General features: G+C 46.6%; 1 protein-coding gene across 5 annotated transcripts; it reads right to left on the reverse strand.

Moving 5' to 3' along the window:
• Positions 1-419: 419 nt before the first annotated feature.
• On the reverse strand, positions 420-20040 carry vit (vitrin). 5 transcript variants are annotated; one of them, XM_023796312.2, is made up of 23 exons: positions 19888-20040; positions 16143-16272; positions 14546-14611; positions 14308-14464; positions 13942-14075; positions 13677-13754; positions 12942-13145; positions 12449-12496; positions 11748-11786; positions 11597-11650; positions 11000-11062; positions 10627-10683; positions 9146-9220; positions 8459-8524; positions 8133-8192; positions 5872-5934; positions 5458-5505; positions 4935-5000; positions 4522-4669; positions 3967-4070; positions 2710-2936; positions 1834-2347; positions 420-1374 (listed from the first exon to the last, which is right to left on the reverse strand). In XM_023796312.2, the coding sequence occupies exons 2-23, from the start codon at positions 16204-16206 to the stop codon at positions 1196-1198; spliced, it is 2514 nt and encodes an 837-aa protein (XP_023652080.2). In that variant the 5' UTR covers positions 16207-16272; positions 19888-20040; the 3' UTR covers positions 420-1195. The 5 variants fall into 5 exon arrangements, with proteins under 5 accessions (XP_023652080.2, XP_023652081.2, XP_023652082.2 ...); XM_023796313.2 differs by lacking the exon at positions 12449-12496; XM_023796314.2 differs by lacking the exons at positions 11597-11650; positions 11748-11786; positions 12449-12496.
• Between the last annotated feature and the right edge of the window lie 1252 nt (positions 20041-21292).

Below are 21292 nucleotides of genomic sequence, written 5' to 3' on the forward strand. Positions count from 1 at the left end.
AAGGATGGTGTACTTATCGTCTTGTTGGCTCTGTAGAGTATGATTTATTTTTGTTAAATTCTGCCTGAGGTGTGGCCCCGCTGACCTGCACAGATTTATACCCAAAATATTTCCAGAGATATTGAAGTATTTGAGCTAAATGCAGTTGTACATTATGTATATTATGTATATGAACGGGGTGTGAGTGTGTCCTTCCTGTGGTGGTGATGGGGTGTGTTATGGTGTCATGCAATGGGCCCTAGGAGATGGTGACAGTCTATAGGAGATGGTGACACGAGTCCCCATTGCAGCAGCCCATGTATGTGGGAGGTCAATCACGACCTTATAGCAGGAACTATCTATCGTCTCGACTTCCCGAGTGGTGATGGGTGATATCTGTTTGCAAAGTTGGCACCTTGGTAATAATAATGCAAACAAAGTGTTTTAATATGTTTTATTAAAAATTCCAGTACAATACTGTTAATGTTTTGGATATTTAAAAATCACAAGCAAGATTTAATATGCATATGTACAAATAGGGGAAGAAAAGTTGTATAAATATTTTTGCTATGAAATAACCTGCGTCGTGACCAGATAACAGGCAGCAGTTTAAAAAAAACAAAACAAATCCGGTCATTTATCAACCTGTTAACTGTAAAGCACAATTGGAGTTACTGGACCATGTGAGAAAATAATACAATGGTATTGTAATGTGTTTTTCCCCTTTTCTGAAACTGACCACCATTGCAAATTGGGCCTAAATGATTTAAGATTCATGATGGTTCGAGTTGGAGGCAGAAGTGCTATTAAGTTGTACACAGTAGGTCTCTCTGAGAAGCAGAACTTTAACAGAATGACAAAAGGCACAAAGCATTGAGTGCACAACTCCACTCCATTTCAAACTAGGATCCTACTTCCTCGCTTTTTAAGAAATAAGCCTCATCTCACTATTGAAGATCAACAATATTTGATCACAAGGCAATTTAATCATTGCTATGTTTCAGAGTGAATCTGTTAAAGGCATCATACCCACTGACAAAATGTTAAAGATATCCATAATGTTGTAAGCCCACCTGGAATATTCCTGTAAGACGCTAGATGTTGAGACAGGAGGCCCCACATGTAAAGAGAAGGAAATCCAGGGCTATAGAAGACCGTCAATCCAAGGCACCACTTACCCAGTCCAGTGAACCTCCTTCCACCCCCCACTGCCTGCTCAGTTCCGTGGCTGGGAGTTGAACTCCTGACAGATGTTGTGAATGATCTTGGGCACAAACTTGTAGAGGTTGTCGAACTCGTCCACAAAGAAGGAGTGCTCCTTGTCCGGGTCGGTGGCGATGTCCTCTAGCTCATCCTGAGCGGCCCAGGCGATGCCGATGGAGTACGCGATCACACCTGAGTGTAGCGGAGAGGGACCCAGGCGGCTGGTTAATGTCCGTTACCTCCTACACATCCCTCAGCTGGTTGGCTGGCAGAACCAGGCACAGGTATGTACAGTGTAAACGTGGTGCTCAATAAAATCTTTAATTACTTAATGTTATCTAAAGAATTTGCACAGCTGTATGGTTACTGAGGCAAAATAGTCATGTCTGGATATCCTTCCTGCCTTATGTCCCCCCCCCCGCCACCCCACCCTTCCCTTCCCATAACTGCTATGCTCTGTTGCCCTAAAAGGATACAGTGTACAACACAGGAATGATGACCTATTAAACTTGTGTGAATAGGAAGTGTTTTCCAGTCCAGTCCTCGGGGACCGGCACTGTCCAAAAAATGAGGACTGACTTAGGGGTCCCTGAGGGCCAGACTGGGAATTAGAAAATCAGCCCCCCACCCCCAGGGGAATCTTCCACGCACCAGCACGCCGGACGGCCAGAGAGGGCGCTCTGACGTCGTCGTACGAGCGCCCGTCGGTGATGACGATCATGATCTTGCGCTTGTTGGGCTTGGACTTGCTGAAGAGCTGCTCGGAGGCGTAGGTGATGGCGGCTCCCGTGCTGGTGCCGCCGCTCCAGTAGTTGATGCGCTTGATGGCGGCCAGCAGCTCGGCCTTGGTGTTGTGCTGGCCGAAGGCGAACTCCAGCCGCTGCTCGTAGGTGTACTGCACGGCGCCCACGCGCGTGTCCGTGTCCGAGATCTCGAACTCGCGCGTCACGTTGGCCACGAACTGCAGCACGGTGCGGAAGTTGCCCGTGCCGACGCTGCTGGAGCCGTCGATGACGAAGGCGATGTCGTTGGCGTTCAGGCACGTCTTGCTGCACACCAGTCGGTCCGTGTCGCACACGCGCTTCACCAGGGGCTGCACGGCCTTGCGGAGCCCGAACCAGCTTGGCACGGGCAGCGAGAAGAAGCCGTTGGTCCTGCAAACCGCCTATAGGTGAAGGAATGGAGATGCGGACCAACCAGAGTTTTATTTTCCCTTAAGAACCTGCACACGCATCAGAACCAGCCCAGCTTAAAATGGTAAACGGTGTAACTACAGCAACCTGTATGGATTTAGGCAGGAGGATCAAAGATCACTTTTGGTTTATGCTGAGCTGTGTTTTGCTCTAAGGGCTCCGTATGTGGCCCCTCCCTTCTAAGTCCATGATTCTGTAGCCAATCAGGTGCCCCGTCCTGGTTTCCTAAATGACGTCGGTGCCTTTGGCGTTCGTGGGTCTGTGGTATGTTTGAGCTGCATTGCGCATTCGCATATGCATGGCTGAGCTATGAGGCCGTCTCTGCTTGCATCACCTTATCCACGAAGTTGGCTTCCACCACGCTCTGCTTCTCGCTCTCGTCAGCCCCCTCGACCGTGACAAAGAAGATATTGATGCCGGACTCCCGGGCCAGGCGGGACGCCTCCTCCACCCTGTCTGTAGGCCAGCCGTCCACTAGGACCACGGCCACGTTTGGCGCGCTGCCTCGGTTGCCGTTGGCGTCAGAGAAGAAGTGCTTGTTGACATAGGCGAGGGCCTTTCCTGTGGGGGTCAAACGGGGGGAGCGTTGAGCTGCATCAGGCAGCAACGCCAACATACAGGTAGGGCATGCAGCTATGAAGGGATGATGATGATGGTGGTGGTGAATGTTAAGATTATTAGTTCTGATAAAGACAGGGTAGTGTCTTTTAAGGTGCATGTGTGTTGTACCCGGTTCAGCATGTCCCCAGCATATTCTGAGCTCTTGCCTCACTACTGCCCTCTGCTGTATACAGGTGTATGGTCATTAATGCATAAGTTTCACTTGTGCAACAATAGTACTAATTACTGAATATATATATATATATATATATGTTTTTCCCACAGTGCCAATATGTCGGTCTTCAAAGGGTGCTAGAAGTATAATTTGCACAAAAATGTATGGGTGTCTGGTGGGGGGGGGATTTCAGAGGCTTGTTGACAGTGCCATGAAACAAACAAGCTTGTTTGTATGCGGTCGGCAAGGAAACATCTGGCATGGGAGGGAATGTCAACATGGGTACTCCTTCGGGGGGGGGGGGGCGGCTGCAGCTCCACGTGAAGGCGGACCCCCCCCCCCCCAGGGGAGGTCTGTAATTTATCAACTCAATCCCAGATACATAGCTGCCATAACTCACTAAAAACCAAATTATTTATTTATTTATTTTTGTGAAGTGGTTTGTGTCAAACTCTCCTAAATGAAGCTGGGAAACTCTCTCGCTAACTCACTACTGAACATGTGGGAAATTTACCTCAGACCTGAACTTTTCACAGAAAGTAAATTTACAGTTGACAAAATTCTTAAATTACCAATTTCAGCTGTAAACACCGAAGACAGATATTTCTGTAAAAATCAAATCACTCCCTTACCCGCCACAATGAACTGAATTTATTCTTCATAATAAAACCACTATACTGTATAACAATTTGAACTGTGATTATTTGCTGGCAAACACGGTAAAAACATGGACACAGACATGACTGCTCACCAATGGAGGATTATTCAGGACAGCAAATTCAATGCATCCAAATTCAGGCAGCAGAACTCACTCACCCACATTGGACAGCCCCCCCTTCTGGACGATCCTGTCTATTGCCGGTTTCAGGTCCTTTGAGCTAGTGTGCACCTTCAAACTGAACTCTGTCACGGGCTCATCTCTGTCCCACCGAAATAAAAGCAACACAAAACAAAACATCTATGATCTCTCTCCAAAGCCACCATATGCAAGTGAGAGCCCCCCCCCCCCCCCACCCCAAAAGCATTAACAAATCCATAGTAATTTAACTCCCCTTGGGGGTGGGAGAAGCACTCTGGTGAACAGGATTTGTTGGCCTTCTCTGTATGCTACTGGCCCCACTCTCTCCTCTATTCCATCACTCTGTATCAGAATGGATTTAATGCACCATTTATTCTTAGACAAACATTTCATGGCATATAATCCATAGAGCACTTGACCGGACTGCGATTTCGCTCATTTTCACTGCTGATCTGAAAGTGCATCAAACTATATATTGTATTGTGTCGCTCTGACACACTTCTGAACACGCGTCAGAGGGCGGGGTGACGTCCATGACTGCCACAGGGGTGGGCGTCTCCCACAGGTCTTACCCATACTGGACCATGCCCATCATGGGCCCAGAGGTGCCCACGTTGATGGCTTGCGATACCATGGACAGGAAGTCCTTCTGGATCCTGAAGCGGCGCTTGCCGATGCTCCAGCTGCCATCCACCAAGAAGGCGATGTCCACCTTGCAGTCTGAGGGGGGGCACGTTTGTGTCAGAAAGCTTTGGAAAAAGGTGACAGACTGATAAAATCATATTAAAATAGAAACTGACATACAAATGTCTAAACTGGTTTTGGTGTCCGTATAGTCAAGCAGTCGTTTCCTTTATAAGCAGGACAATTATAATAACTGAAAAATACAGGATTGTTGAATGAGAGTAAGTGAGCAAAAGGTCATGAAAGAGCGTCAGAGCTGAACTATGAAGAATCTTTTGGAAAACGCAGCACTGAGACCTACTTGGGTCTCCTTGTGAGACAGGATCTGGAGCCTTGGGCAGGGAGTCCTGTTCACGGACGCTGAAGTCTGCGAGAAACACATTAAACCCACTGAGTGTCTCACCAGACAGCCATTCCCAGTGCCAGCATGTCAGCTTCCGTCAGTCGACGCCAATTCTTATTAAGAAGAAAGGTGCCTCGTTTATGACCTGAACTTGTCAAGTAAACTTAATTCAGCAGAAGCTGATCTGGACTCGGAAGTGATTATTCTGACTGCTGCTAGCAGAGATGCACAGGAAAATGTGCAGCCTGTAGCAAGGTGGGCTGGGGACTCCTGGTCCTCAGTGTGGCACAAGACCTTGTCTTCTCCACCGACCATGTTCTCCCACTTGACAAATAAGTAAATTGTACCAGCTATTAACATGAATCAGCTTCTCCAGATCAAAAAGGTGAGTAGCTGCTGTCTTCGCTGTGTTCCGCAGACACGCCGACCACCTGCGGCTTAGCGTATTCTTACCTGTGCAGCCGGAGCAAGCCGCACTCACCTGCATCGAAGGGGGTAACGTCTGGCTTCCAGGCATCGATGGGCTCGACTGTGTTGGAGATTCTTAATCAGTGATGTGTTAACAAAAGCTCAGGGTCGTTAACAAAAGCGAACCGGGAGCCGGGTCTCAGAGTGTTTTATGGCACAAGACGAAAGTTATTATTTAGATATACCAAAGTTTGCCAGATTGCTATGTCGGCTAGCGTGAGGATGCTGCAAAGGCAGCTTGGAACTAAAGGCCGACACATAAACTGATGTCTTTAGCATTAGCCTGCCACAGCTAACATCTACGGCGGGAAGGTGATGGCTGAGCCACATGATAGTCTGCAAACAGGAGGAAAAAACTGGAAATAAACAGACTAATGAATGGAGTGTTGAAGGGTGGGTTGGTTTTTCGGGGGGGGGGGGGGCCTACCTCCGGTGACCGTATCCTCTGGGTGAAGCTTTCGGGTACGGTCTGGCTCCCCTGACCTAGAGGCTGGAAGGGGGGTGGGGGGTGAGCATGCGGCTTTCTGACTGAACGCTCCCCCCTGTGACCAGACGGCACTCGATTCTGCAGCGCTCATTTGGCTGCTCCGGAACGATCCAAAACAAGCTCACTTTAATTTGAGCGCTTCTGGAACCTTACAAACAAAAAATATATATGCACCATGCACCCTGTAATCCCCAGGAAAATATATAAATATAAATAAAAAGCAGGCCGCACAGATGCCACACTACTGTCTTGTCACTGCTTCATTTGTGGTGCCTCCCGGCCCCGCCCCTCCCATGATTTACAGTCTGTAGTTCATTGGTATCTAAAATGACCTTGATGCTAAAAATGACACTCCACAAATCGACCCACAGAATACTTTTGGTTTTTTTTTTTTTTTTTTTTAGAGTAAACCTCGATCAAACTAAAGGTTCCACTGCCATCCTTATTTAGGCAAGCAAACGCTTCACTAGCGGTTTAAGAACTGAAAAGTTTTTAAAAGAGACAGAACTGCCAACCTTCTGAGCAGATACATAATGGGGGAAGGAATGACACCCTGTATTCAACTCACCTATGCCTTATTATCTTAATACATTGACATTAATAACTTACTTACTCCCCAAACAAAGTCTGTATTCCTTCCTCTCAGCAGCTTCTCAGTACTGAGGTCATTAGCTCAACAACAGCTGTGATCTATGGGGTCTAACTATAGTAATGCTTAAAAAAAAATGTAGAAATATCTGGCTTCTGCTGATTTTTTTTTTGTTAAAAATGTAAACTGACCCAGCCTGACCACATTGTTCTCTGCAGCCAGTACGCAGAGATGTTCCTGAGCAGCAGTTATCCTGTGCTGGAAAGCTTGCAGTTACTCAAAGCCGTTTTTGGTTCCACAAAGTGCTTCAGACATTCCTGTTATGGTTGTCTTGGGCCGTAAATTCTTATTTCATTTTAGAACTGGGGAACTGTTCAGCCGCAAATGTCAGAACTGGTAAATTCTCCTCCTGTAAACCCGAGCAGACCTTACACTGGTAAGTAAAAGACTTTTTTAAAGAAGAGAAACCTTTAAAGGTCCCCTAAAACATGTCAAACTGAAGGCCCGCGGGCCACATCTGCAGCACAGTTCCTTATGGCTTACAAAATAATTTTGAAATCCTGTTAAAAATGGCCCAGAATTGGGGTGCAACAGTACACAGTTCAGTGTTATTTCAGTACAACAGGGAAAACAAAACTGAATTCTTTAAATAAATAGTATTTTTTTTTAATAATTATTAGTAAAACTGCAACGCCATGTATGTCACCCCCTTGTCTGCCTAGGTCGCCCCCCCGCCCACCTACCCCATCTGTCTGCCCGCCGATTCCACCTGCTTGTTTGCCTGTCACCCCCCAGCCCACATGTCAGAACCCTCCCCACCGAGCCCATCTGCCTGCCCACCTATGTCACCCCCCTGCCCACCTAGTCCTACCTGCCTGCCTATTTCATCCCCGTTCGCCTAGGTTGCCCCCCAGCCCCCTTACTCCATGTTCCTGCCCAGCTATGTCACCCCCACCAGCCCTACTACATCTAGCTACTGTGAACACTGCGATCTACCCTGAATAGGACAAGTGGTTCGAGAACATGGATGGATGGATGGATCTTTGGAGAGGTTTCTGTATATCATTGTTCAATTTAATATAAAAAGACATTTAAACATAAAAAGATTTTGAGGAATAAAGTTCCCTTCAAAGTTTCATCCATCCATTTTCTGTAATTACTTGTTCTATACAGTGTTGTGGGGGGTCTGGAGCCTATGGGCGGAAGGCAGGGAACAACCCAGGATGGGGCTCCAACCCATCACAGGGCACATGCACACGCCAGTCACGCACACGCCAGTCACGCACACGCCAGTCACGCACACGCCAGTCACGCACACGCCAGTCACGCACACGCCAGTCACGCACACACCTACAGGCAATTTGATAACTCCAATTCACCTTAGGATGTTTTTAGACTGGGGGGGGAAACCAAAGTGACTATGAAGTTCAAATTTATAAATGTTATTTACATATACTAAAGAACTCAACAGTATGACCCAAACTTTGCACTTATTTGGTTAACTACATAAATCCCTGTGTCGGCCCACAAATACATTGGTGGTTTTGAATATGGCTCTTTCAGTGCCTCAGTTTGACACTACTGGCCCGTAATGAAAGAAATGCTTACTTACGATACTGTCCATAGCCAAAGCGCCAGTCAAGATCAGAGGCGTCTGGTCTGTGGTTCCGTACTGATGGGGAAACAGCAGGTGGCTTGGTGAGCATCAGCAGAGATTCCTGGTGCATTCTGGGAGGAAGCCCATCTACTTGACCGTGATTCGCTAAGCCCAAGCCAGTCAAAGCACTTCATGCATGACACATTCCATCTCACCTTTATGTCCTTGCAGCTTGTTTCATGACCAACATGCTGACAGAATCAAGAAGGCAACGCAAATAACGCGAAAATCAGCAGGTCACAGGGGGCGCCTTGCGACTGCCCCCCCGCTCCTCCCCTCACCTGCAGTCATGCGCGTGTCCGGCTGGTTCCAGGTGTTCCCCCTGTCCAGAGTCGAGTGACTAACATCTGAACATGGAGGCAAACGATTGGGCGGGAGAGTTAATGACCCCTTTTTACTACAGCCAGCCGTGACTCCGCATAAGAGCTTATTACTCAGCAGTTCTTTGCAGTTTATTTGCATTTAATATAGTAATATTCTCTCTTTGCTTGTTACTTTGTGTTCTTGAACAAAAAGCTTGGCAATTAAAGCCACATGGGGGGGGGGGGGGTTAATTCGGGCTGTTATTGTTAACAGTGAAGTACAATTTATAATCTATACTAGTGGCCAAAATAGTGAGCATTTCTGGCTTTAAAAATTACTACACAAATATTGGCGGTAATGTTTATAAATAATCAAAGAATGTTACAAATATCATACACTGGACGATTAAATAAGTAACTGGAGCAGCAGTTTAATAAAGTTCTGTAATCTAAGAATTGGAAGTCTTTCCACAAGTTTGGCTACTAGTGTATTAAATTATTTTATTATTAGAAGTAATTATGCATATGTTATTAAAGTAAGTGCATATTTATTTGTGCATCGAATCACTCCTGCATTAGAGCAGACTTTGAAGTGGCTCCCGAACTCTCTCTGTCTCATTGTCACATGGACTTTTCTCCTCTGGGCTTTTCCATTGCATGTGATACCTGTTGGTCGTCTTGGGGCAGCAAATCGATCTGGGTGCTGGTGCGAGGAGGGTGGCCATTCCCTCCTGGAAAAAGCTGCGTGGAAGAAGTATAGAACAGCTTTTTGCAGAAAGATACAGAGACAAGCAAGCGACCATCAATGACCCCTCAGCGGCTGGATGCTAAACCTTCAGAAAGCAATGCTGCTCTTTCAGAACTACAGTCCAGGTGGGGCCTCCTCCATTAACCAATCAGGGCTCAGATGGGGCTTCCTCTGTTAACCAATCAGGGCTCAGATGGGGTGATTCCAACACATGGCTTTGGAGAATCTAGTGTTTCATTGGTTAATGGAGTGAAAACCTACAGCCAGATGATGACCAGCCGTCTGGGAGTTGATGTCTAGGCTGTTTGTAAGGTCAAAAGTAGCCAGGCAGGGCTTTCGAGGTTCAGTCATAGAAGACATAGAAGCTGCATCCATGTTTTCTGAATGATGACATCATCATTTTGTTTTTAAATTTGATATAAAGCAAAACTGAAGCTGGGCCAGCATTCAAGAGAAGGTTCTGTGTCAATGGGAAATGGATTTTTGGTCTTTGTCTTATGAGCATAGCAGACACCCACTGAACCCTGTATAACTCTCACAGCTATTAAGGTCCTTTGAATAGGCCAATCAAAACACCATCAAGCTGTGTTTGTACAGGGTGTTCCCAAACCAGGACGTTAGATTCTCTCAGTGCCAGCTTGTGTTCGCCGTGTTGGCCATCAAAGGTGGGAACCATACTGAATTTCCCCCCAGCTAATCTGTTGATGACACACGGAGGCTGGGGGAGGAGATCAACCACCCAGATGATCACAGCAGGGGGGGGGGCTAGTTAAGAATTCACACTCATGACAGAAACAGCCAGAGCTGGTTTTAATGTCCAGACATGAGCTCTGTGTGCTACAGTAATGGCGTCCATCTGTACGAGACTGTGAATATTCTCAGCTATCTCGCATGACAGGCTCTGGTAGGCAAATAAAATGTTAAAATTATAGCACAGATGAAAGCGCGACTGTCCATAGGGGTTTCTGGCTCCAGCACAAAGGACGACCGTCACCTGGCTGTTCTTGTACTTGTGGGTGTGTCCTCACATTGAGGGCAGCATGTCTATTTATGCGGAAGATGGAAAACACATTTCCCATTTGACCCCCAGTTTGTCTGGGCCTTGATCTCCTCAGGGGCTCCAACCATGCAGGCAGCCGCCATTGTTACATGCAGAAAGGGAGGGGGGGGGGGGGTCACCTGTCACTCATTTTTGGCAGTGAGCTGGAGACAGTCAGGATATCCGTTAATGTTCGGGCTCAGTCCTTTCACAAAACGGGATTAGCACGTCCGCTTATGAAAACAGCGCTGCTTTCCGACACACTGAGAGCTCTGCTCTGTAGGGCGTCAGAGGGACTATTTAATGGCCAGATTGAATGGATCATGAGCCCGCGGGCACATGTGATCTGCAGGCACTCACTGGGGTTGGACTGTACCACTTGCTGGGTCCTCTCGGGGGGGGGCAGCAGCACTCGGCCTGCGGGGCAGAGGGGTAGACTTAGCTCTTCAGGAACATGTCAAACACCCACGGGATACTCCAGACACCTACTTCTTAGTTATGAAATTATTTAAAAATATGTAATTAAAATGGAGACCGACCTTAAGTGAAATAAACCTGTACACCATAATCAACATAACTCTCGGCAATCTATACACCCATCAATCAAACAGTTACCATTAAATTGCAGCAGTATCATGTGCCTTCTTATCCCCACTCCTCCCCACTGATTTGGGATCAGCACAATCAATTGAACGTGGACGGGATGGGAGTGTCACGTGAAACGGAGGCTGACCTGGGCGCGGGACAGGGCCTGCTGGCCGCCTGACAGCAGCTCCCGACTCCTGTGTGTGTGGACCTGTGTGGTGTAAAGAAAAAGCTCAGGTCTGGTGAGTGTGAGACCCATGTGACCTCAACTAACCCCCCCCCCCAGACAGATCATGATTCATACAGAGAGGCCTACCTTTTCATTAGCCAAAAATATGTTTTGAATTGGTGAGTGACACGGGAGGGGGCCAATCAGCTTTCAGTTGGGTCCACCAATGCCCCTGTGACCCCACCCCTATATACACCCCTGCATCTCCCATCAAAATAAGGTCGGGAGACTTCACCTGCTCATTTACTGCTCTTGTTACACCCGCATGTCCTAATGCAGCCCGGAGAAAGACTCACCACAGTGAGGGAGCACGTGGGCCGCGTCGATCAGGTGTGTAAACACTGTGCAAGCAGCTGTGCACATACAAAGCAAAGAGCACCATGCGGGGAACGGGGGAGGAACAGCAGTAAAAGGATTGGCGCAAAAAACACCCCAATCCCTCTACAGCCGCCCACTTCCTGTGCGTGGCGCCGCCAAGTGGCCAAAGACAGACAACACGCATCAGGATCGAGTTACCTTGTACGATACGAGGTGCAAATCTGCTCGTATGGGTGGAGCTTCCCCTGAAGGCTTTGGGGAACAATTTTACCACCGTTAGTTGATGTTTCCTAGGCAGCAGGATGCACGTCTACTTCTGCCCATCCCACTGCTGTAGGAAATTCCTTACCTTGAGATGACCCATCTCTGAGACCACTCTGTGCCTGTCCTATAGCCAACGTTGAGAACAAGAAGAAAGTTTGTATGGTTTAGGGATTACGGTAAAACAGGGTTTCCCAACCCGGTCCTCAGGGACCCACAATTTTGCTCCCTCCCAGACGGTCCACATTTTTGCTCCCTCCCATCTCCAAAGCGCCTGCGTGTTCCTAAGGACCGGTTTGGGAAACACTGCTGTAAACCATGGTCAGTTCTCCATGCTCCTCCTCACACCTGAAGGGGTTAGTGTGGTTAGGCTTCCCACCAAGCATGACAAGGAGAGGCAGTTTAACTAAGTCAACCTTCACCTAATACTGAGACTGACAAAGAACTCTACTTAATACCCAAGTGGCAGATAAAGATACAGTTTCATGCATATTTTCTTTTGAGTAGCAATTTCCATTACTGTTAGCAAACAGGTTAAATGAAAGGAAAACCTACATCTTTGAAAACAGAAACTCAATGCTGTGCTTTTGTTAATTTACCTTTCGTGGGACTCGTTCACAAAGAGTCCATTTTTGAAGGCATCTATCAGGCATTCAGAAGGGACTTCACACACAGAGATGCTATATTATGTGTAGTCAGGTATTTGAAAGGACAGACGAACACCCCACTGTTGCACCCCAAACTCTGCATGCTCCTGAACCCCCTTACCCAGGACACAGCTACACTTACTGGCACTGGCTGCAGCTGCCACAGAGGCAAAATACGGGTGACTGCTGCCTGGATCGGACGACACAGAATTATAATTCAGGTGGGTGGGTTCTGGTGACTTGTGTGGGTGTGGCTTGTTTGTAGGCCCCTCCCACCAAAACCCTTTGACTGACACCTTGCCTCAGGCTTGCGTTCACTGACATACTGTATCCAGTCCCCAAATAAATCCAAACAAAGGCTTTGAATTAGAGAGTAGGAAGAGCTGAAATTCCTCCCTGTGACACTGTGTCTGCGTGGCACTTCCACCACTGAAATGACTCATATCACTGTGAATTCCCGAGAAGCAGCAGCACAGCAATCCAAAGCAGATGGATCCACTGGTTTAGCTGGACATAGCCCTCTGACTATGACAACCGTATGTCGTGGTTAGGCAATGATCGTTACCCTAGCAGCAACAGATCCGCTTCTCATCCAAGTGCTAATGCGTCCAGGATCTACAGTATGTAGGACTCACCAGCATCCCGGACCTTGTGGGGCACAGCACGGGGCTTGGCTGTGGTGGTGGTGGTGGTGGTGGTGGTGGTGGTGGTGGTGGGTGGAGGTGTGCTTGAGGTGGTGGTCACCTCGGGTGGAGTCGTGGTGGGCTCCGCTATCGTTGTCACTGGCAACACGGTGGTCGTTAGAGAGGTCTTGGCTTCCTTCTGATGTGCGGGAGGAGCTGAAAAACAGTTCTTAGAATGGCTCGACCCTTCTTTAGCCGCTGCTGAGCCAGAACTGGCCCACTTCACGGTTCTTAGCAAAGCAACGGTTCCTGCTACACTAACCAGGGTAGCACCTCACCACAGACATGAGCGAGAGGTACCAACTCTGGCCATCTCTGCCCTCGGACGTGAGCGACACACCGCTCTGAAGGAATTTATGCATTTAGAATTTGGATCGCTAAAAGTTAACATATCAAATTAAATCCAGCAGCCATGCTATAACAGGAAAGATGTAATTCACGACTGGCGCGGAGATGACCATAACATAAATACAGTCTAATCTGAAAAGCAGCAGCTGGTTGACAAATTAAGGTCATACATTAATCATGGGCTTTAAAGAAACGTGGTTCCTTTCCCGTGAAAACATGATGTAGCGTGCATCTTGCCTTCCAGATGTTACAAACGCATTCAACGGTACGCGCCGTATGATTAATGAACCGAGTGGGGCAAGGAGGGGGGTTGGCCAAGCTGTTAAGTTTCCAGCTCACCTATTTTCACCGACGGGGAATGTAAGGGGGTGTAGTCCAGGGTGGATGGGTAGACAACTCCTTTCTTTGGTTTACCCACTGTTCAGAAAGAAAATAGACGTGTGATCTCTAGCAAGTTTTTGAAAACTGGTAGCTGTACGACTATAAGCCCAAGAAGTTCTTCAGAATAAGCGGATGAAAGATGGATGGGTGATCACAGCAATGCAATGTGCTTGGGGTACAACTGTCTGCTACAGCATAGATGATAAAGTTGCAGGGGACTGACCTGACACTATGAAGGACTCCCTCCGCCTGGGCAAAGTCAGGGACGACACCCCGTTAGCGAAGCTGCCCTTGTAGACTGTCTGACCTGCCATCTTTTTCACAATCACTCTCCCTCCTGAGTTGGTGATGATGCCCCTGCAAAACCAACAACAGCATGTCAACGCAAAGTCTACTATCGCTGCTGCGACTTCCTTGATATTGACGTTTTGGTGAACAAAAGTCTACTTATCAGTCCTTCTTGAATCCAACAATACAAACATCTCCTTAATCTGCTCATAATCTGCAATCTACTGAGATCCAGCTCGCTGCTGCCAGGAAGCTCCGACTCCCTGACACTCAAAGCTCACTCCTCCAGGCCCCGGCTCACCCGTGAATGGCCGCATTGCAGATGCTGGAGATGGAGGCGTAGATCCCTGTTCCATACACCGGCTGCTTTGTCTCCCTGCAGCTGGCTGGGCACTTCGCAATGAATTCTGCGATATTCACTTCTGCAGCTCTCAAGTCACACTCTATGGCAGGAACCACTGCAGCAGGGGAGAAGTGGCACAGAGAGGTGAGCATCGCGCCTCAAGAAAACCTGGACCTGGGACACGGCGTTTACTCGCCTTGTTTCGGCTTCTTGGTTTTGTGGACGTCCGGGTCGGCCTCTACGCCACAGGCGAGCAGTAATGCTGGAGAGATGGTGGGAAATGGGACAGGCTTGCGTTACATCCCCTCCCCATGATGCTTTGAGGCTGACTGCTTTTGGGGTTTATAGAATTTGATGTTGGGGAGGGGAGGGGCACTCTCTGTCAATCCATCCCATGAGTTCGAGTCACATGACCAAACAGGTTCTCTTCCACCTGACCATTACTTTCCAGTTTTTTCCCCCCATTTGTAATCCTCAATAAGCATGGACCTCAGCTATAGTTCCAACACTCCAAAACATTACATGCCCCCCCCCCCCACCTAAAATCCCATTGGTTCTTTCTCTGAGCATAGGCAGCCTTCCCACAATTACTCAGCCTGTTTACATGGACACTTTTTTTCAATCCGATTGAATTTAATCAGATTAAAGGAACCCAACCGAACTGTTTACATGAGCGTCAAACAGAGATCCGCGTTTGTTCCACGTTTACATGTTCCAGCCATTTAATCTGACCGTACATTATTTTGACAAGCGCTGTGGTAGGCCTACTGTACGCTACTTTTCTTGTACAGAAAAGGAGAAAATGCTCCGTCTGAACCTCTGAGGCTTCCATTCTCCTTGTTTATCCCGACTCCGTCGCGCGATTAAAAAGTCTCTCGTTTGTTCACCTCAGCATCGGCTACCTGAACAGTCCCGCCTCCGTTGCGGCTCATTTTAAACATGGATTTGACATTAATGTCTATTCTGTGTCTCTTGGTAAATGTGCTGTCGATAAGTCGTTATTAGCGGTTTATGGTACTCTGGCACTATTTAAGGGAGCGAGTTGATAGCCCCCCTTCCTCCGCCTAAGAGCAGGAGCCAGTGGATGAGAATCCGTAGCAAACACTCGTGGGAAACGGTAGTTCTCACTGAGTTTACTGACCAGGAGTGGATGGCAAACCTACGTACGAGTCGGAGGTCTTTCATGAAATTACATATGTACGGTAATGTCACCTTACCTGGCCCCAGTTTCGGATTTTATGCCCATCGAAATTTAAACGGATTCAGTCGACTCTGATTACTTGAACCGTTTACATGAGATGTTTTTAAATCGGTTTCCGTAATTAATCGGGTTAAAAGTGAAAAAATTGTGTCCATGTGAATGGGGCTACTGTAAATACTGTGCAGCATGTGCCCAGATGAACATATTGGGCCCATGACATCACACCTCACCACTTCACGGTTCTCGGCACATGACAGACCCCCCCTCCGCTGTCTGACTGATGCATAATGAGTGTTTATTCCCCCTGATCCCCATCACTTTCTCCATACCCCACTTTCCTTTCTGGAAGTTCAACAGTAGTTTTGTTATTCATGATAACAGAGCAACCAGCACCCTACATTTTGGCTGAACGATCTCTGACTTTCCCCTTCACTGTTCCCCAGTAATAAATCCAGATCTCCACATGGAAATGCTTTGATCTTTAAATCCAAGGAACAAAAATGGCAAGATGGCAGCCCAGTATACAGTGCTGCAGCTCTGACCATACGGAACATGAGTCCTGTGTTTCTGTGACTCTCATTAGAGACCCTACCGATGGAGATGGTAACTAGCGACGTTGTGTACATGATGGTGGTCTGCATGATGGTGGTCTGCATGATGGTGGTCTGGCTGGTTCCGCTGCACTGCTGGAGGAGGTCCGGCTCTCGTCTTGTCAGTCACACCTGCAGAAAAAGAGGTGACGCATGTCAACGCACGCCCAGCCAACCTGCAGGACGCCAGAAGCAGGGGGGGGAAATCCCAGTCATCAAGGATCATGTGGGCTCCTGCCACTCGGGGATTACAGTGTTTAACATCTAAATGATGGCCATTATTATTAAAGGTCAAATTACCTAATGTCATCTGTAAATGGGCCACAAGTGACTAGTGACACCTGCTGTATTATTAGGCATTTGAGATCTGGGACGGTCCCTGTCCACGCCGAAATGTGATCACCGCATTATTACATCTGCGCAACAATTATATTGGTCAACAGAGAAGCCCATTTTGCCTCATGACAAAGTTACTCAGAAAAATGGATTTAAGTAGGTGCAAAATATACTAAACAAAACAAAAAGTTTCATAACTTGGGTCTTTGGCATGCTCTTCAGTCTAACTTTTGTGACTACTGTGTATGCACGTGGGCACACATATACACACACACTTTTGTATTCATTCATGTACATTCTTTGTGGGGACCCGTTAATTCATTTCTATGGACATAACCCTAATCCCAACAATGGCAACCCTAACCCCTACGCAGCCCTAACCTTAACCATAAGTAACCAAACTAAATACAAGAATTTTGGCATTTTTACAAAATCGAAGTTTCCCCTTGTGGGGACCGAAAAGCTGGTCCCCACAAAGTCAAAACAACAGGTTTTTAATCACTTAATGTCCTCACAATGTGATAAAAACCTGTTATTTTAATGTGCCCCCCCCCCCCCCCACACAAACATACACAGTGCACATCTTATACAGGTGTTGCTACCTCATAGCCACACTGGTAACGCAAGAATTCGATTAGAAAATATACAATTACCAAGACATGCCACAGACAACTACTGTCCAGTAAAAACCCCGATAAACCACATAGACTAAAAGGTTCTTCTGCTGCTGTGTGACCTTTAGGCTAGAGCACTTAGCCACCTTGGTAATTCTATAATCCTGCTGTTCACAAGTCTCAATATTCACCCCACTTCCTATTCAATTTTTACTGTTCAAGTAACAAGAGGATCAACAAAGCCTGAGGAACAACCCGGGATTCTGTAACAAGATACCCAGCTTTCTGTTATTCATTTCAAGGCGCCATAATGTGATGACACCCAGATTGGCCGCATCTCAGCTGACTATGCATGAGCTCCAGACGGCCAGGTGTAAACGCCTAAATGTCAATGATATTCAGTTTCCCAGGTGTTGTGTTTTGACAGCCAATACCCTCCACATATCCTCTGGAGGCTCCTGCAGCCATAGAAAAGACTCTGCGCAAGCTAGGACACATACAGCTTTAGATTAGACCTGCATCTTGATTGTCTAACGGGGCTCAATTCCAAATAAAGGCGCTACCTGCCAAACGTCTGTCAGAGCTTCATCAGAATGCCGGATAATCCTCCTTTAAGCATTCATATCTGCCCTTTCCTTGCTTCCTTTTGAATGGGGATGAGTTGTTTGGAGACATTTAGGAATTTGCTCCTTATTGTAGGGAGGAAAATAGCACCAGGGCAAACTGAATTAAGGTTATTTGTCAATAAATCATAGGTGCCTTTTAAGGTCCACAATGGACAGACAGGCCAACAAGAAGATTTCCTGCCACAGTCTCGGGAAAGATTGACCACAACGCACAAAGAGTAAAGAACCCTTAATAAAAACAGAAAAGGAGCTTCTGTGCAGAAAAATGTAATGAAAATGTCCACATAAACGTCATTATTTAATGATGCTGAGGAACTGCTCTATCAAAGTTGGTGCAACCTGCACATTCATGTTCATATTCATTCAACTTCAACTTGGTTATAACTGAATGTGACAGGCACTGGTTAGCTGAGACAGGACGTCAGACCGATGACTATCGCTCATTTATCTGTATATTTTTCAGAGGTTTATTTTTAATCCCCAACTGCTCAATAAAACCCAACAAAACATGCAAGCTGGGTTCACTGATATTTCTGAAAAATGTTACATGATTAACTAGTCAGGGTCTTAAACCTTGGGTCAGATGTTTTTTTTCCTCTAAAATATACATCAAACTCACAATGACATAAAACATTTTAAAAATAAAACACAATGACTATATTCATTTTAGATGAATTTGGTGCCCATCCAGGCAAAGTTGCAGCAAAGCCCTTAAATAATACATAAAAAATCACAGATGCTCTCCATGCATCATGCATCTCATAAGTTCAACCCCCCCTCGAGTCAGGAACCACCACATGCATTATCTGTTATGGTCATGTTAGGTTCTATAGTATTTATCACACAGTGCTTCTCAACCAACCGCAGCTGTAAGCCTGCAGTGTCAGCGTAAACTCTTTCCACGGGGCAGACCATCAAGTTCACATTTGTTTGGTTTTGTCTACAGATAATCCTTCCAAAAACAATTAAATTAAGAAAACAGCACAATTTCCCCCTGCAGGGTTTGTACGAACATGGCATTGAGGTTTGGAATAAGTGCTTGCTTTCCAGATCACCCATTTCAAGCAGCAAAGCAAAACAAACCGTGCATTTAGTAACGCAGAGTTTCAGACGGTACAAGAGTTTTGATAAAATGACTGAGAAGCGATGGATACGTAGGTGCCGGCTGATTGCTGGAGCCATGGCAGAAAGGCCACTGTATTCACAGAGGGTAATACGTACCATAGTTTGGGGAGACGAGGGCGCAGACCTATTGGGTAAAGTAAACATTCTCTCCTGGATACCTCCCGCTGTATCAAACACCTGTATACCAAGTCTGTAACTGAGCGCTAAAATTAAAGGGCTTAAACATCCAACTTTCAACTACAACCGTGTCATAGAAACGAAACGTAAACAAAGGTGACCACAGAAAGATCAGCGGCATTTTAAAAACAATGCATCTGTCAGGTCACTATGAGCAGAAAGTTGGGTTGGTATCCGCACATTTTTAAAGCACAACCAGATGCGTAAAGGCGCTGAATGCGGTGACGCGTAGTTTGCATCCATCTTTCGGAAACTCACGGCATATAACAAATTCCTGTTGTAATTGCCACGTCCTTTGGTCGCCTTGCAGGTCTGATATGAACACATTCATTACGCAGGCGGGTCTGATTTTTAGAAACCCCATAACCATCAGTGGTTCTCCCAATCAAAGGTATTGACAATTTAAAATAATTTAATCAGTAAGTGTAATAATAAAAAAGGAATGAATAACTAAAGAACTGTAGTATTTTCGGTAATTGGAGAAGGCGCTTCCGTAAGTACTTTCCAGACTGATTTAGAAAAACATGGAATAACTTATCTGACATTAAAATGTATGTAGCTTGGGGCGACTGGTTCAAGTCCGTACTGGTTTTCTGAGTTGCAGAATTCTGTCGGTATCCTAAAGCTAATGTAAAAAAGTAAGCTGTTCACCTACTGTTTCTAATGGAATTACAGAATGTTTTAGGTGTTTTTACCGATTGGGATGAAACACATAATTCGGCATTTGAAATATACTGTTTTATATACTACACATATTATATCATACCACGTGCGCGGTGCTGAATTATCACAAACAAGGATAAGACTCAAACATCTAAACAGACAGTGAAAGTGGGTTAGTTTAATGAAAAACACTGATGTGCACTTACGTGCGACTGTGCCAGCCGTCTCCTCGAATTTCCCCGAAGCTGAAACTCCTCATGCACTTATAAGGATTAAAAATCCGAGAAAGTCCTCCGGCGTCCCTTCAGTGCGCTCCTGGTTCCTGGGAGCGCGCACTCTGAAGTTCACAGCGAAGTGGTGTACAGTACGGGACGGGGCCAAGCCGCCCCCCTGTGCCCGCCCCGCTCCGCTCCTACAGACTGTCAAGTGCAGTGCCAGAAATCCCGCAAAGAGCGATTGACGACCAGTTTGCTTAGTTGTAGTGTTTTGGTGTTTTATTGCCGTCTGGTTTGCCTAATAGCAAAAGACAAAATGTGTAAAAAGTAATACGTATTTGTATCTGCTAAGACTACACAGGAGTTTGTTCTCATGAGTTATCAACATTTTATTTAATGGGCTGGACAAACCAAGTTGCAATGAATCACTATGCATTTAAATGTTTGTCTGCAGAAAGTTCCAGAACTTAGGATGGTGATTGGTTTTAGGTCCTAACACTGAACTCTATATTCCCAAAGAGGAAGCTTCCACAGAGCTTTGGAGGATTTTCAGGTAATCTGGGCCTTTGGGGGGGGGGCAGGGAATGGGGTTTCACACTGAGTGTTTGCTCTGACCTTTCAAGTCCCACGTTACTTCACAAAAGGACTGTGTTGGCAGTGACACTTTGCCAAAGTTCAAAGAGCGCCGCCTACACAAAACCCCACAAAATCAAACATGAACTGTGCAGTGTGATCTCCCTTACACTGCCAGTGAACCTTGGGTGCACAATACAAACCTGCTACCCTGTGGTCTGACCCAGCAACCAGAAGGCCACTGCAATTCACAGAAAGGCAAGGGGTGTAGTTGATTGAATTAGCCTTTTATTTAATTAACAGACGCTTTTATCCAAATCCATGTGCAGCTGACTAAGCAGGGTTAGCCAGTGCTTGAGAGAATTAGTGGTTAGGGGCCTTTCTTGAAGAGCACAAAGGTGACATCACTTTGCTGACCCAGGGATTTGAACTGGCAACCTTCTGATCAGAGGCACAGTATCCAAACCCACAGAGCCACACACCCCCTGCAAGGCAGGTAAGCAGGTAAGTGATACCAGTCAGGCCCATACCAATAGACAGCAGGCACATCTCCAGCTGCCAGTGACCACAGGTGAGCACTGCACGCACTGCACAAAGTGTTGCCTCCTCTCAAGAGAGGTGGGCAGCTAAATTTCTCAGTCTTATATTTCTTGTATGTGCTGACAATGACAGGAAAGAATTCCCCCCCAACACACACAGAAGCTTTGTAGGGCATGGAACTGTGGAAGTCACAAAAGAAGAGCATAAAATGCTTTTATTCTTTATCTGCTATTTGGAAAATATGTAGGAGAGCCCTGAGTTCCATTGGAGGGTTCAACTTTGA

The sequence above is a fragment of the Paramormyrops kingsleyae genome, chromosome 3 (genome assembly GCF_048594095.1).
Source record: "Paramormyrops kingsleyae isolate MSU_618 chromosome 3, PKINGS_0.4, whole genome shotgun sequence".
NCBI classification, from domain to species: Eukaryota; Metazoa; Chordata; class Actinopteri; order Osteoglossiformes; family Mormyridae; genus Paramormyrops; species Paramormyrops kingsleyae.

Bases quoted from the DNA above. Each gene is read 5' to 3' on its own strand.
- vit (XM_023796312.2), bottom strand. From the start codon at position 16,206: ATGCAGACCACCATCATGCAGACCACCATCATGTACACAACGTCGCTA. The intron at 12,497-12,941 runs GTGAGTCCTACA...CGTCCGATCCAG, and splicing joins CCACAAGGTCCGGGATGCTG to GCAGCAGTCACCCGTATTTT. The intron at 5,935-8,132 runs GTAAGTAAGCAT...CCCCCCTTCCAG, and splicing joins CTTTGGCTATGGACAGTATC to CCTCTAGGTCAGGGGAGCCA.